Raw genomic sequence first — 15645 nt, forward strand, 5'->3', positions numbered from 1 at the left:
ATAAAAAATAAAAAAAAAGATAGAATGGTTTTCCTTAAAATTAGGAACAACAGAAGAATGTCCACTTTCACCACTTTCATTAAACATAATATTGGAAGTCCTAGTCATAGCAAGCAGGTAAGAAAAAGAAATAAAGTATTCAAACTGGAAAGAAAGAAGGAAAACTGTCATTAAAGAAGATATACTATAAACAATTTTACATATTATAGGCTAGTGGCAGTTATAGCTCTTAAAAATCTGATAGTAGTATTTTAAAGCTCAGATTACACAGAGTTGTAAAAATGAAAGATTTCCTACAGATCAGTTAACTCTTGGTTTGTTTTAATTATTACTGAGCTATAACTGAAATACATCTTCAACTCCACATTATTTACAGCTGTCCAATGATAAGGACTAAAGCAGTAAAATATGTGAAGTATGAAACATGTAATGTTGATGACAAATGTTTCAGAACACCATGAATAAGGTTACTGAAAAGCAAAGTAAATCTAGAACAAGGAAAGGGAAGAAGGTACATTTATTAAAAATAAAAATAGTAGACAGTCTTTGATAACAAACAAAACCATTTAGATTCCAAATACATTCAATATACATTGTAACAATGCACATATATTTTAAAAAGCCAAAGACTCATTAAGCAACTTTTTTAGAACCCTAGAAAGAAAAAAAAGTATTCTGACTTCCTCCTGCTAGAGGTCTACTACAAACACAGCATGCAGGACCAGTGTCCCCTTTCAAGTGTTCTGTATAGCACAGTATTGCAGTGTTTGCATTCATTCTGTGAATACAGTTTCTGACTAAAATTGCAATTTCTTTAGGTATGATCCAGAACATGCGAGTGGCTTCCTTTAATGAAAATCTTCCTAGGCTGGAAAAGCAGTGACAAACATTTTCCCAAACTTCAATTTCAACAAAATGTACAAAAACTACTAAATCTAGATGCTTTCACATTATTTTGCATGAGTATTAAGTACTGTGTAAAATCTTGAGTTTGCCAAAACTAATGTCTTTAAATTTTAGATCAAAGTTCTTCTTCACTCTACTAATGTCTTTAAATTTTAGATCAAAGTTCTTCTTCACTCTTTTAGGATGGCTGATAAATGTTTTCTGCCACTGTCACAAATAATGCTTGTGAAACCAAAGAACTCTGAAACAGAATATGCACTGCTGGAAAAGTACCAAAAATGTCCCTGAACTTCAGTCTTAAGACACACACAGTTCCTGTTGGACAATGGACTGTGAGAGTTTATTATCTTCAGTCTTTTCATGTCCTGGGGCATGGCAAGTAGTCTTCCGCTTAAATAATCGCAGACTCAATCGTAATAACTCATTGTCTACCATTGGAGCATTCGTGTAAGCTTGTTTTACCGTGCCCTATTTGGAGAAAACAAAAACAAGTTTAAAAAATGTACATTAGTTGACAGTAAGAAAGATAGGTTAACTTCTAATAAAAATATAAAAGTTGTAAAAAAAATTAATTTGGGAGGGATATTAGCTCTATTGGATAGCTAAAAGCAAAATTAGGAAATGTTTTCAGACTCCAGGAATCTTAGGAAAGAAGGCAATCTTTAGAGGACACCTGGTCTAACTTCTTGCTTAATGTAAGAATCTTCTGAACAATCCCTGACAGGTAATTGACTAGGTTTTACTTCATTTCTAATAAGAAAAAAACCCATACTGTATGTTTAACAGTATTACTACTTCTATGTGTGAAAATAAAAATCTTTAAAAAAAATTTTTATTTTTCTGTATTGATTTTTAGAGAGGAAGGGAGAGGGAAATAGAAACATCGATGAGAGAAAGAACATCGATTGGCCGCCTCCTACACATCCCCCTCTGGGGATTGGGCCCACAACCCAGGCATGTGTCCTGACCAGGAATTGAACTAGCAACCTCCTGGCGCATGGATCAACACTCAACCACACTGGCCAGGCTAAAAATCTCTTGTATGGAGCTATACACTCACTTAATCTTACTTTTACAGGATAATCTTTCAATTCTCCAAAGATAAGCACTGAACATTCCATACTCCTTACTGGTACATTAGTACTCCGTAAGACATGGGTTCTAGAACTGAACAAACCTCCCTTGTATGAAAATGTATGTCTCTATTACTGTAACTTAAAGCTACATTAGCATTTTTGAAAGTTATTGCCATAAAATTTTGTTAAATGTTCCCCAATCCTGTGTATAACAAAATAAGGTAAGGTTTGAGTATCTCCAGCATTCTGCCATTTCTCTTCTTGCTAGGATCCTTAAAGGAACACTGTGGGCCCAGTCAGTGTGGCTCAGTGGTTGAGCACCGACCCATGACCAAGAGGTTGCCAGTTGGATTACTGGTCAGGGCACATGCCCAGGCTGTAGGCCAAATCCCCAGTGGGGGGCATACAGGAGGCAGCCAATCGATCTTCTCTCTTATCAATGTTTCTATCTCTCCCTCACCCTTCCTCTCTAAGTCAATAAAGAAAAAAAATTAAAAAAAAAAAAAGGAACAGTGTGGTTCTCTGATTACACCTGCATTTTACAAAATATTTTATAAGTTGTGATACATTAAAATTCACTTTTTATGTATACTTCTGTGAGTTTTTACTCATGCATCGATTCATGTAATTATGACCACAATCAGGATAGACATTTCATCACTGAAAAAACTCCCTTTGTATTGAAACCCTCTTTAATCTCTAACCCTTGACAACCAATGATAAGTTTTCTGTTATAGTCCTGCCTTTTCCAGAACATCATATAAATGGAATCATACAGGACATTATAACCTTTTGAAACTAGTTTCTTTCACTCCATCACAATGTCTCTGAGATTCCTCCATACTGTTGATATTACTAAAAGCTTGGTTATTTATTACCAATTAGTAATTAATTGCATGGAGGTGCTACTGTTTATATCTATTAGCCAGTTCAAGAACACTGGGGTTGTTTCCTGTTTTGGAGATCACAAACAGAACTACTATAAACTTTTGTGTACAGGTTTTTATATTAACATAAGTTTTTAGTTTCTAAGGTAAATATATAGCAATGGGATTGATGGGTATTTAACCTTATAATAAAATTACAAACTCTCTTCCAAAGTAACTACCATTGTGTCTTCTCACCAGCAACATATGTGAGTTTCAAGTGCTCTGCATCCTTACCAACACTTAATATTTCAGGGTTGTTTTTTTGTTTTGTTTTGTTTTTGTTTTTGTTTTGCTATCTGTAATAGGTTGTTATTGGTATATTTCACTGAAGTTGTAACTGCATTCTGTAATAGCTAATGTAAAACATCTTTTCATGAGTGTATTAGACATTCATATATCCTCTTTGGTAAAGTGTCTACTCAAGTCTTCTACCCACAAAAAACAAAAACAAAAAACAAAAAAAACTGGGCTGCTTGTTTCTTACTGTTAATATTTTATTTCTTTATATATTATGGAGACAAGTTCTCTTTCAGAATGTGATTAGAAAATATTTTCTCCCAACATACTTGTCTTTGCATTATCTGTCTCTGTCACAAAATAAAAATTTTAAACTTTAAAGATCAATTATCTCAAAATAAAAAGTTTAATTAAAACACACACACACACAAAACAACAACAAAACTGTTTTGAAAACTCTCTCCCATCAATTGACTGGTCATATTTGCGTGGGTCTATTTCTGCACTCTGTTTTGTTCCACTGAGCTAAGTGCCTATCCCTTCACTAATACCACACTATCTTGAGTGGGGTGGCTTTACAGTAAATCTTACAATTGGGTAGTGTGAGTCTTTCAACTTCATTAATCTTTTGTTCAACTCTTTAAAAAAATCCTTTTGGCTATTCTAGTTGCTTTGACCTCCCATGTAAATTTGAAATCAGCTACCTATTATCTACAAAAAAACCCTGCTGGAATTTTTACAAGAATTGTGTTAAATCTGTAGATAAATTTAGAAAGAATCACAATCTTAACTGTATTGGGTCTTATAATCTAGAAATACAATATGACTCTCCATTTATTTAGGTCTCTTATGATTTTTTTTCCCCAGTGTTTTGTAGTTTTCAGCACAATGATCATGCATGTTTTGTTAGATTTATACCTAAGCACTTTATTTTGGGGGAGTTGTTAAAAAGGACGATTTTTTTTTTTTTCATTTCAGTTCTCAGGTGCTCCTATATACTGCTCATGTACAGAAATACATTTGCCTTTTTTTTTTTTAATGTTTATTAATTTATTTTTGTTACAGATGTTTCTCCTTTATCACTCCTAGACAGACCGCCCTCTCATCTCCCCAAGCATTGTTGTCTATGTCTATTCATTATGCTTACATGCATATAAGTTCTATGGTTTATCTCATCCTCCTCCCCACCCTCCTTCTTCTTCTGAGGTCTGTCAGTCTGAACCATACTCCTTTCTATGTCTCTGGGTCTATTTTGTTCATCAGTTTATTTTGTTCATTATATGCCACAAATAAGTGAGATCACGTGGTATTTGTCTTTCTCTGATTGGCTTATTTTACTCAGCATAATGCTCCCCAGGTCCTTCCATGTTGTCTCAAAGGATAAGAGATTTTTCTTTCTTACAGCTGCATAGTGTTCCATTGTATGTATGTACCATAGCTCTTTTATCGATTCATCTATTATTGATGGACACTTGGGCTGTTTCCAGATCTTAGCAATTGAAAATAGTGTTGCTATGAACATAGGGGTACATATATTATGTCTGATTAGTGTTTCAGGCTTCTTAGGGTATATTCCTAGAAATGGGATCACCATGTCAAATGGCAGATCAATTTTTAATTTTTTGAGAAAACACCATATTGTTTTCCATAGTGGCTGCATTCCCACCAGCAGTGTACTAGAATCCCCTTTTCTCCACACCCTCTCCAGCACTTGTTGTTTTATTTGTTGATGGCCACCATTCTGGCAGGTGTGAGGTGACACCTCATAGTTGTTTTAATTTGCATCTATCTCTCTGATGATTAGTGATGTTGAGCAGTTTTTTTTTTTGTTTGTTTGTTTGTTTTTTATTATATGTCTCTTGGCCATTTGTATGGCCCTTTTTGGAGAGGTGTCTCTTTAAGTCCTCTGCCCATTTTTTAATTGGATTGTCTTCATTTTTTGAGTTGTACGAGCACTCTATATTTTGGAAGTTAACCCCCTATCTCATGTATCGTTGGCAATTATGCTCTCCCATATAGTGGGTTCTCGTTCCATTTTCATGGTGGTTTCTTTTGCCGTGCAGAAGCTTTTTAGTTTGATGTAGTCTCCTTTGTTTCTGTTGCTTTAGGTGATGTATCAGTGAAAATTCTGCTGCATACTATGTCTGAAATTTTGTTGCCTACATTTTCTTCTAGAATTTTTATGGATTCATGAGTCACATTTAAGTCTTATATCCATTTTGAGTTCATTCATGTGTATGATGTAAGTTGGTGGTCTAGTTTCATTTTTTGCATATAGCTGTTCAATTTTCCTAACACCACTCATTTTTTGAAGAGGCTATCGTTACTCCATTGTATACTCTTGCCACCTTTGTCAAATGTTAATTGAGCATAATATCTTGGGTCAATTTCCAGGTTTGCTGTTCTGTTCCATTGATCTATATGCCTGTTCTTGTGTGAGAACAAGGCTGTTTTGATTACAATGGCTTGGCAGTATAAACTGACATCCAGTATTGTGATCCTTCCTACTTTGTCTTTCTTTTTCAAGATTGCTGAGGTTATTCGGGGTCTTTTTGATTCCATCTGAACTTTTGAAGTATTTGTTCTCGTTCTGTGAAATATGTCATTGGTATTTTGATGGGGACATTCTAATGATGTTAATTCTTCCAATCCATGAACAAGGTATGTGCTTCCACTTTTTTGTATCTTCTTCTATCTCTTTTTTCAATGTCCTGTACTTTTCTGCAAATAGGTCCTTTACTTCTTTGGTTAAGTTTATTCTTAAGTATCTTAATTTTTTTTTGAAGCAATGGTAAATAAGGTTTCTTTTTTAGTTTCTCCTTCACTGAGTTTGTTTTTGGTGTATAAAAATGCTGTCGATTTCTTGACATTAATTCTGTATCCTGCTACCTTGCCATTTTTATTAAATCTAGTAGATTTTTGATGGAGTCTGTAGGGTTTTCTATGCACAGTATCATGTCATATGTGGATAATGTCAGTTTCACTTCCTCCTTTCCAATTTGGATCCCTTTCATGTCTAACTGCTGTGGCTAAGACTTCCAGTACTATTTAAATAAAAGTGGTGAAAGTGGGCATCCCTGTCTTGTTCTAGTTCTTAAGGGAAGTGCTTGTAGTTTTTGCCCATCGAGTATGATGTTGGCTGTAGGTTTTTCACATATGGCTTTTATTATGTCGAGATATGATCCCTCTATTCCCACACTGCTGAGCATTTTTATCAGAGATGGGTGCTGAGTTTTGTCAAATACTTTTTCAGTGTCTATAAATATGATCATATGGTTTTTATCTTTCATTTTGTTTAGGTGGTATATCACATTTATTGATTTGTGAATATTGTACCAGCTTTGCATCCCTGGGATGAATCCCACTTAGTCATGGTGAATAATACCTTTAATGTATTGCTGGATCTAATTTTCTAATATTTTGTTAAGGATTTTGGTATCTATGTTCATCAGGGATATTGGCCTATCGTTTTCTTTCTTTATAGTGTCTTTTTCTGGTTTTGGAATTAGAATTCCAAAATCACTTTGGACGTCTTCCTGCTTCTTGAATTTTTTGGAATAGTTTGAGGAGACTGGATGTTAATTCTTCCTTGAATGTTTGGTAAAACTCCCCCATGTAGCTCTCCAGGCCTGGGCTTTTGTTTGCTGGAAGAGTCTTGATTACATCTTCAATTTCCTTTATTGGTCTGTTCAAGTTTTCTATGTCTTCCCAGTTCAGTTTTGGGAGACTATATTTTTCTAGAAATTTGTTCATTTCACTTAGATTGTCAAATTTGTTGCCATATAATTGTTCACAGTATTTTTTAACGACCATTCGTATTTCTGTGGTGTCAGTTGTTACTTCTCCTCTTTCATTTCTGATTTTTTTTAATTTGGGTCTACTCTCTTTGTTTCTTGGTGAGTCTAGCTAAGGGTCCATCGATCTTGTTTATCTTTTCAAAGAAACAGCTCTTTATTTCAATGATCTTTTGAATTGTTTTTTTTTTTTGGTCTTTATTTATTTCTTCTCTGACATTTACTATTTCTTTCCTTCCGCTTGCTCTGAGGTTTTCTTTTTGTTTGCTTTCTAGTTCCTTAAGCTGGGAGGTTAGATAGTTATTAGAAACTTTTCTTGTTTCTTGAGGTGGGCCTGTAGTGCTATGAACTTTCCCCTCTGGACTGCTTTCGCTGTGTGCCATAAATTTTGTGTTGTTGTGTGTTCATTTTCATTGGTTTCCAGGAAGTTTTTAATTTCTTCTTTGATCTCCTTGGTAACCCATTCATTGTTTAATAAGATGCTATTTATCCTCCATGTGTTTGAATATTTTTGTTGTAACTGATTTCTAGTTTCATACCATTGTGATCTGAAAAGATGCTTGATATGATTTCAATCTTCTTGAATTTGTGGAGATTTACTTTGTATCCTAACATGTGGTCTATCTTTAAGAATGTCCCGTGTGCACTTAAGAATGCATATTCTGCAGCTTTGGGGTGAAATGTTCTGTAAATATCAATTAAGTCCAGCTGATCTAGTTGGTCATTTAAGAACTGTGTGTCCCTGTCAATTTACTGTCTAAAAGATCAAATCTAAGTATTTTTCTTTAATGAAATATCCTTTCTTTAGCAATGTTTTCCTTAATGTCCACTAGTAAAAAGCTAACCAATTAAATGTTTCTGTAATTTTTTAGGACCAACTCTCACAATACACATGCCCATCAAATCACACCCCAAAATAAAAATCCTAGTTTCTTAAATTTAAAAAGCCTAAAATGCTTTTAATTTCTCATGATCAAATGTCACCTAAATCTCAACTAATTTCTATTTCTCTATATTTCAATTCCCTTTATTCTTCTCAAGTAAATGCTTACATATAATCACTTGTACTTATTTCCAACTTGATCCATTTTCATAAATACTATTTCTATAAAGATCCGGACCATATTCTGGGGAATTTTTTTCCTTAATCCTCAATTTAAATAAATTTCTAGTATGTTTTATTACCTGAAGAAAAATTTCACAATGAAATGAACAATATTTCACAGAAATGGAGCATTTTAAATAACTTTATACCTCAACTTTTAAATAACAAATTGTTTTCAACACAAATGTCCTATTAAAGTAAAATAAAAACCATTATAAATTCTAACAGAATTCTTTCCTTTACATTTGTAAAAGTCTAGAAAACCAAACTCATAAAACCAAATGAAACCATACTCTCACCCTAAAACAATCAAATGGAAAGTATGTCATTCATGTTATTCAACAAACATTTTGCATTTGTTCCAAAAAGAAAAAACAAGAACAATAATACCTTCTCATTTTTAACAAGCTGCTTTCGGATTGCAGAATCCCGTCTGAAGCACAATGCTTTACAACATGGTCCAAGATTACTAAGAAGACTTTCTCTTTCTTCTTTTCGTAATAATGCAGCCATATTGAGAGCCCCCAATTCATGTTCAAAAAGGCTGTCTGTATCTTTCAAATATAAAATAAACATGCATTAAGTTTTCCTAAAATATAAAATATCACCAACTGCTTAGATGAATATTCCACAGTCTGTACTTTATCAAAATTACCAACATAGATGAAAATTATTTTATATTAAAGGTGAGATATTCTCTGTGAAATTCATTTAATGTGTAGATGTGTAGTTTTGTTGCTCGTCTGAAACAAAAATTAATATCTGACAGCCACAGTAAGTTTAAGATATAAGAAAAGCAGATTCAGGAGTGAGAATTTAGACAATGATTACTAACTATGACTGGGAAGAAAAGTTTAAGTTAAGAGTTAGTGAAGTCAAATAAGAATATTGTACAACTACTACTTAAAGTTTTATATTTCAGTACTTTACTGTAGCAAGATTCAAATGTAATAATGTGACTACAGTGTACAGCTTCTTAAAAAAATCAGTTAGGAAGTGATTAGATGTCAGTCAGACCATATGAATATTTTATCCTAGATCTGATTACTACAAAATCCTGGGCAATGTATTAAATTAAAATCACTTAGTTTTAAGTCATAACATGCAAGGTAGGGAAGAGTATTTAAAAACTTTATAACAGAACAGAGCCAGTCAGTAATCAAAATAAATGACAGAAAAAGTAGTAACTTCAAAGCTAGCATTCTAAGAGTTGGCCAAGAGAACCAAAGGTACCAAGTACTGCTTCTGTAACATGATCAAACAGGTTAATGTCAGAGCCCATAAAGGAAAGCAACAAATAACATGTAAGTAAAAATAAAACAGACACATTTGATTGATAACAAAAACTACATTAAATATTTCATTTTCATTTTGTGAATTGCAAAGCACAGTGAGATCAGATAATTAACAAAAAACCTCGTCTCATACAATATACCTAGTAAATGAGTTATATACTTATTCAATAGGTATATACCATAAAAAAGTGTAAATAAATATAAAGAAAACTCAAAACTAGTTCATAAACTCTGGTGTCTATCAGAACTATCTGAGGAGCTTTTAAAAACACAGTGCCTATCACGAGATCTACAGAACCTCCACAGCTGGACCAGGATATTTTACAGGAAAACAAGGCAGTACCTCAGGTGCTTCAGAGATACAAATGTCTGAGCCAAACAATGACAGTCATATATGTATACCATTAAAATAAAAAACAAAGAAACATTAACTACCATTCCATTATGGATAAAAATATAGAAGACATTTGCATCAAGTCCATGCCATCCTTGACAACTGCTCATTAAGACAAATTTCTGCCCGGCTGGAGTGACTCAGTGATTGAGCGTCGACTCATGCACCAAGAGGTCACTGGTTTGATTCCCAGTCAGGGCACATGCCCAGGTTGTGGGCCAAATCTCCAGTGGGGGGCATGCAGGAGGGGGCTGATCAATGTTCTCTCTCATCGATGTTTCTATCTCTCCCCCCCTTCCCTCTCCTCTCGAAAATCAATAAAGAAAAAAAAAGAGACAAATTTCTTTGTATTGGAATCTTTAACACATACTTGCAAACCTCCCTAGACAAATTAAACATACACTTAAGTACAAGTAAAAAAAAAAGAAACAAAATAACTGAAAAAGTGTAGCTCAAAAGAACTTAATCGTACTACAATCAGAAAACCTAGCCAAAAGCAATTTAAGTATCAGTATATACTTGACCCTTGAGCAAGGTGGAAGCTGGGGTTGGCTGTGCCAACCCACTGCACATTAAAAAATTGGCCTATAATTTTAACTCTAAATACTCAGTTGTTCCTTGGAATCCATGAGGAACTGGTTCCAGGATCCCCCCAGATACCAAAACTTGCAGATGCTCAACTCCCTTATATAAAATGGTGTGGAACAATGCATCTTTAAATTCCCAACTGTGAATCAAAAATACTGCATTTCCACCCATGGTTGGTCGAATCTGCGAAGCAGGGATATGGTGGGCTGACTGTACGTATATTGAAATATCCACATATACGTGGACCCACATAGTTCAAACCCATGTTGCTCAAGGGGTAACTGTGTATGCAAGTTTTATGCTTTAAATTAAGAACATAAAGTTCTTAGATTTAAAAATAAATTACATATGGAGTGGAGATATGCTTTCCTTGGTATTGGAATAGACCCAGTAAAATAAGAAAAATAGGTATCAATTATTTCACAAATATTTATTGAATACGTGTCAGGTAGTTTTCTAGGCAATGACACAATCAGTAAGAACAGATCATCAGACATTGGATACAGCAATAAACAAAACAAAGTTCTATTTCTTAGAAAATTTATATTTAGCATCATATGCCAGTTCTCTAACAAAGCTATCATAGCAAAATATAGGACTGATTGGTAAAAAACAATCAAATTCCTCTCTACAGTGTGCATTTCCATTAATGAGATTAAGCCACTATTAAGTCAGGGTCCATTTGTATATTATAGTCAACAAACTCAAACTAGATTTTAACTTGAAATGCCATTAGCAAAAGTCACAAGAGCCAATAACTTTAGAGGTGGATAAGATCTTAGGCGTTTCATTCCATCATTTTATGCCCACAGGATTTATTTGCTTAAAATCACAGAGCCAACCAAATATGGTAGAAAGAGTGGGGCCTAAGACTTCAGTCGCTAGTCAGGTTACTATACACTCACAATTATAATTTATATATGTTTCATACACATACATTCTATGTTTACTGGAACATATTAAAATCAAGAGTTTTACTGCTTATGCTAGCAGTTGAAAGAAAGGATATGGATTCATAAAAATTTTAAACAATTCTTTTTTCAATTTTATATTAATAAAAAGCTTAATTCTTTTAACTAAACTTTTTCACTCTCATGGACACGATACAAAAGTCAATAATGTTGCTTTCACCTTTTACATCCTTTCCTTCTTTGTATACCCCTTCCTCATTTTCGACTTGATAAGGTCTAAAATCAATGTGATAAAATATTTCCAAACTAAAGGGTAGCAGTTAATATTTACTGTTACTATATATCAGAAACTATCAGAAACTGTTCTAAGTATTTTACTTATAATAACTATATGTTCCTTCTAGCAATCATATGAAGTTGATAATGTCATTAATCCCAGCTAAAGATGATGACACTAACACAGAGAGATTAAATAAAAGCTGGTAAAAATAAATAAATAAGAAAGAAAGAAAGAAAGAAAGAAAGAAAGAAAGAAAGAAAGAAAGAAAGAAAGAAAGAAAGAAAGAAAGAAAGAAAGAAAGAAAGAGAGAAAAGCTAGTAAGTGGTATGTCTACTGGAATCCAGACCATTTGGCTTAGAGACCCAGTTTTTAATAACTTTATTAGAGGTTCAACCTACACAACTGTTTTGGGTAGAATTCCCCTTTTCCCAGGAAAAAGGGTTGGCAAGACATCTAACTTGCTTAGATACGAGAACATCTAGTCCATTTCCCTAGGCTCTACTTCATTTAGCTCTGGTAAACCATTGAGTACTTTGTTCAAAATAATTTTGATACAGAAAGATTATTTGCTATTTTTACAACTTTTCTGTGAGTTTACCCACTTTTCCTCAAAATAAATTTTTAAAAAGAAATTCTCAACATGAGAATTAAATAATAAATATAAGTGGTTTCTAAAAAATCCAATATTGTAAGTGCTACATAAGAACAGAACAGAACGCATGTTAGTAGTTATAGCACACAGTATACAATCAAAGTAGAATGGAATTACCTTTGGGTTTTTCTAAAAGTTTCTCGCATGTTTCTCTGACTTTGGTAAAGAGTTCAGAACCTGCCAACTTTTTAGAAATCCCAACTCTCAACATAACAGCTCCAGGTGTGAATTTTAAGAGTGCAGCCCCAGGCTCTCGTGGTTCTTTGGGATGCTTTGGCATTAGACCAGACCAATCTACATCTATCACATCTAATGGATCTGTGAAAAGTTAAAGAACAGAATTTTTTTTTACATCTACAAATAGTATTCTTGTTATCTAGAGAAAAACATAAGCTGTAAAACCTGAAAAACCACTAAATAGCAAATACTTTAAACCAAAAATGTCATATTCTTAAGATGAAAGCTTTCTAAACACTAACATTTAGAATCTAAGGACCTTTACAAATAAAAAAACTTTCTTATCAAAGGAAAAACAGGCAAGCAAACAAAAACCCAAGCAAACCCATTCCTATAAATAACTCATTAAATTGCTTGAGAGATCCCAATGAAATAACTCCATTTCACTAAGAATAATAGGTCTAACATTTTGAAACTTGGTATCAGAAGCCTTTCACGGGTTAAATCTAGGACTCTACTTTGCATGTATGCGCACACAAATATTACTTTTTAAAAACAAGTAACTCATTACGATTTTGCCTTAAACCTTTTAAAAAAATTACATAATGGAAAAATAAACCATTTACATACACCCCCCCAAAAAGTAATTCAGTATGACATTTTAAGTTGGACAGTTGTTCTTATTCATGAGAACAAATAATCCATCCATTGACAAAGAGTAGTTGAGCATATAATAATGTTCTATTCAGAAATACACAAAAGCCAGTAATAAAAATAACAATCATTACTAAAAAGGTCATAAAATATAAGAGCAAATTAAATAAAAATAAAATGTAATATTGTATATACCCAAAGCAAAGACTTCACATGATAAAAAAACAAACAACTACAAAAACACAAAACTTGTTATTAACAATTAGACTGATTGGGGTGACTGATATAGTCAGCAGAATAAACTCTGGCAAGGCATAAAGTACTATAAGTGAAAATAATCCCTGAATTTAGAAAATTGATAGAAAGAGGTATAAAAATAGTGTTCAAATATAATTTCAACTATTACAAGTTTCTGAGGAGTAATTTCAAAAGTTGCTTGATGGCACCACAGTGGTGAAGCCCTGTACCATACACCAACTATCTCGAACACTGTCAGACAATCAGTACTATTTGGTTAGATTCCAAGTTATATAAAATATGAATCTTAAACTCTGGAAAGGAGCTATTTTAAATGAGACCTTTTCCAATTCATAGTCAAAGTCTACTTAAAAATGAACTCAAAATTTTTACTATAATTAGTGACTATAATTTTCATCTTATCGGCCTTTCAAAGTTAATTGAAACGTAAAGGAGAAAGTTCTAACTGCCTTTTATCAATTCTTGTATCATGAAAGGGAATAAAAAATATCGCTATACTGTAAATCATATTAATTTTTATGTTCAACTACCTCTGCAAATGATTGATTACCTGGCATCTTCTCCTCATCCTGTTGGTCCTCCCTCTTTTCAGCATCACCTGCCAGAATTTCATCTAGTTCATCATCACTGATTGGCTCATATCCTTCTCCAGCACCAGATCCTAAAGAATTTGCATCATCTAACTTGGATTCATCATCTCCTGCTAATTAAAAAAATTAATTTCATGTCAAAGAAAGCATTAGGGGAAAGAATACCTAAGTCACACTGTGCACACTAAAAATTTACTAAAAATTAATCAAGCATTTTTTTACTAGAAAATGACATTTTAAAATTCAAAATGTTTGAATAAAGAAACTGAAAAATAAGATTCACGTAGTCAAATTTAATTTTAATGGCAAGAACACAATAGAGAAAGCCATATCAAAATAGGTTATAACAGTTAAAATATGAGAAATAAAAGTTAACATAATGTTGACTATATAACATATTAATGTTAATTTTTTTATAGTACAACTTTGAGTAAGTCCAGACAAATCTGCTAATTTCAAAAGAATGCATTAATTTCTTTGCTTAAATCCATAACATTTTAAAAATCCTCATCCAACTCCTGACTGGTATGGATCAGCAGTTGGAGCATTGGCCTGCGGACCAGAGACTCCCGGGTTCAGTTCCCGTTAGGGGCACGTACCAAAAAAAAAAAAATCTCATCCAAGGACATGTTTTTATTGATTTTTAAATAATTTTTTTTCTGTATTGATTTTGAGAGATAGAAACATCAATAAGAGAGAACATCGATTGGCCACCTCCTGCATGCCCCCCCTGGGAATTGGGCCCACAACCTGGACATGTGCCCTGACCAGGAATCAAACTAGTGACCGCTTGGTGCACATAGGTCAATGCTCAACTACTGAGCCATACCAGTTGGGCTGTTTTTATTGATTTTTAGAGAGAGGAAGAAACCCTGATCAGCTGCCTTTTGCACAGGCCCTGACTTTATATTGCTTTTGTTTTAATTTGATGAGATTTTTCTTTGTGACCTAAATAAGGTTAATTTTTCTGACTTTTCCCCATGTGTTTGAAAACAAGATGGATATTTTACTTTGAGGTTTCCAAGTTCTAACATATACCTAAAACACTAGTTTTTTGGTTCTTCTATATTTTTAATAATTTTATCTAATCTGTCTTGGTTGAGGATGTCTTTTTTAAATCCTTACTTGAGAATGTGTGTGTGTGTGTATTTTTAAATTGATCTTAGAGAGAGAGTAAGGGGGAGAAAGAGAGAAAAGAAAACAGATATGAGAGAGAAACATAGATCAACCAGTTGCCTCCCCGATGCTCCTCAACTAGGGATTGAGCCCACAACCCAGTTATGTGCCCTGACCAGGAATCAAACCTCCAAACTTTTGGAGTACAGGACAATGCTCCAACCAACTGAACTACCTGGCCAGGGCAAAATTCATTAATTTTTAAAAAACTTGCAGACTTATTAATAACATTTATTTGAAACTTAAATCTTAGTTCATAATATTTAGGTCATATAAATGACTTTATAGCAGTGAGGTAAAATGTAAAAGTGCCATTAATTTTTCACCTATCTTCCCTATCTCAACATTATCCTATAATTTATGAACATAATTTTATAAAGAATGCAGTAATATAATTTAACACATATTTTTAGTACCAATGGTATATATTCTATTTCTTGATTTTATCAACTTTTCTCAACCACCTACTCTCTTCTTGAGTTAGTTGTTAACTTAAATTATCCTAAAATTACAGAGTACCATTTAATGTTTCTATATACTTTACTGAGTTTACAATACTAGCTTTCAAAATGCAACAGTATGCTTTAGAGATAAGAATTTGCAGCAAATAAAATATAATAAAC

At 33.2% G+C, this 15645-nt stretch overlaps 1 protein-coding gene across 6 annotated transcripts in view; it reads right to left on the minus strand.

Moving 5' to 3' along the window:
- Positions 1 to 509: 509 nt before the first annotated feature.
- Positions 510 to 15645, minus strand: part of ZC3H13 (zinc finger CCCH-type containing 13) — a 105326-nt gene continuing 90190 nt past the window's right edge. Inside the window, exons 10-13 of one of the 6 annotated variants that reach the window (XM_036249682.1) lie at positions 13807 to 13959; positions 12285 to 12485; positions 8438 to 8601; positions 510 to 1374 (exon numbers count right to left, since the gene is read on the minus strand). In XM_036249682.1, coding sequence (XP_036105575.1) covers positions 1204 to 1374; positions 8438 to 8601; positions 12285 to 12485; positions 13807 to 13959 — 689 coding nt within the window. In that variant the 3' untranslated portion in view covers positions 510 to 1203. Of the gene's footprint in view, positions 1375 to 8437; positions 8602 to 12264; positions 12486 to 13806; positions 13960 to 15645 lie in introns of those variants that run through there. The other 5 variants (XM_036249681.1, XM_036249679.1, XM_036249678.1 and 2 more) reach the window with 5 other exon arrangements.

Source organism: Molossus molossus, unplaced genomic scaffold (genome assembly GCF_014108415.1).
Source record: "Molossus molossus isolate mMolMol1 unplaced genomic scaffold, mMolMol1.p scaffold_m16_p_9, whole genome shotgun sequence".
Classification (NCBI taxonomy): domain Eukaryota; kingdom Metazoa; phylum Chordata; class Mammalia; order Chiroptera; family Molossidae; genus Molossus; species Molossus molossus.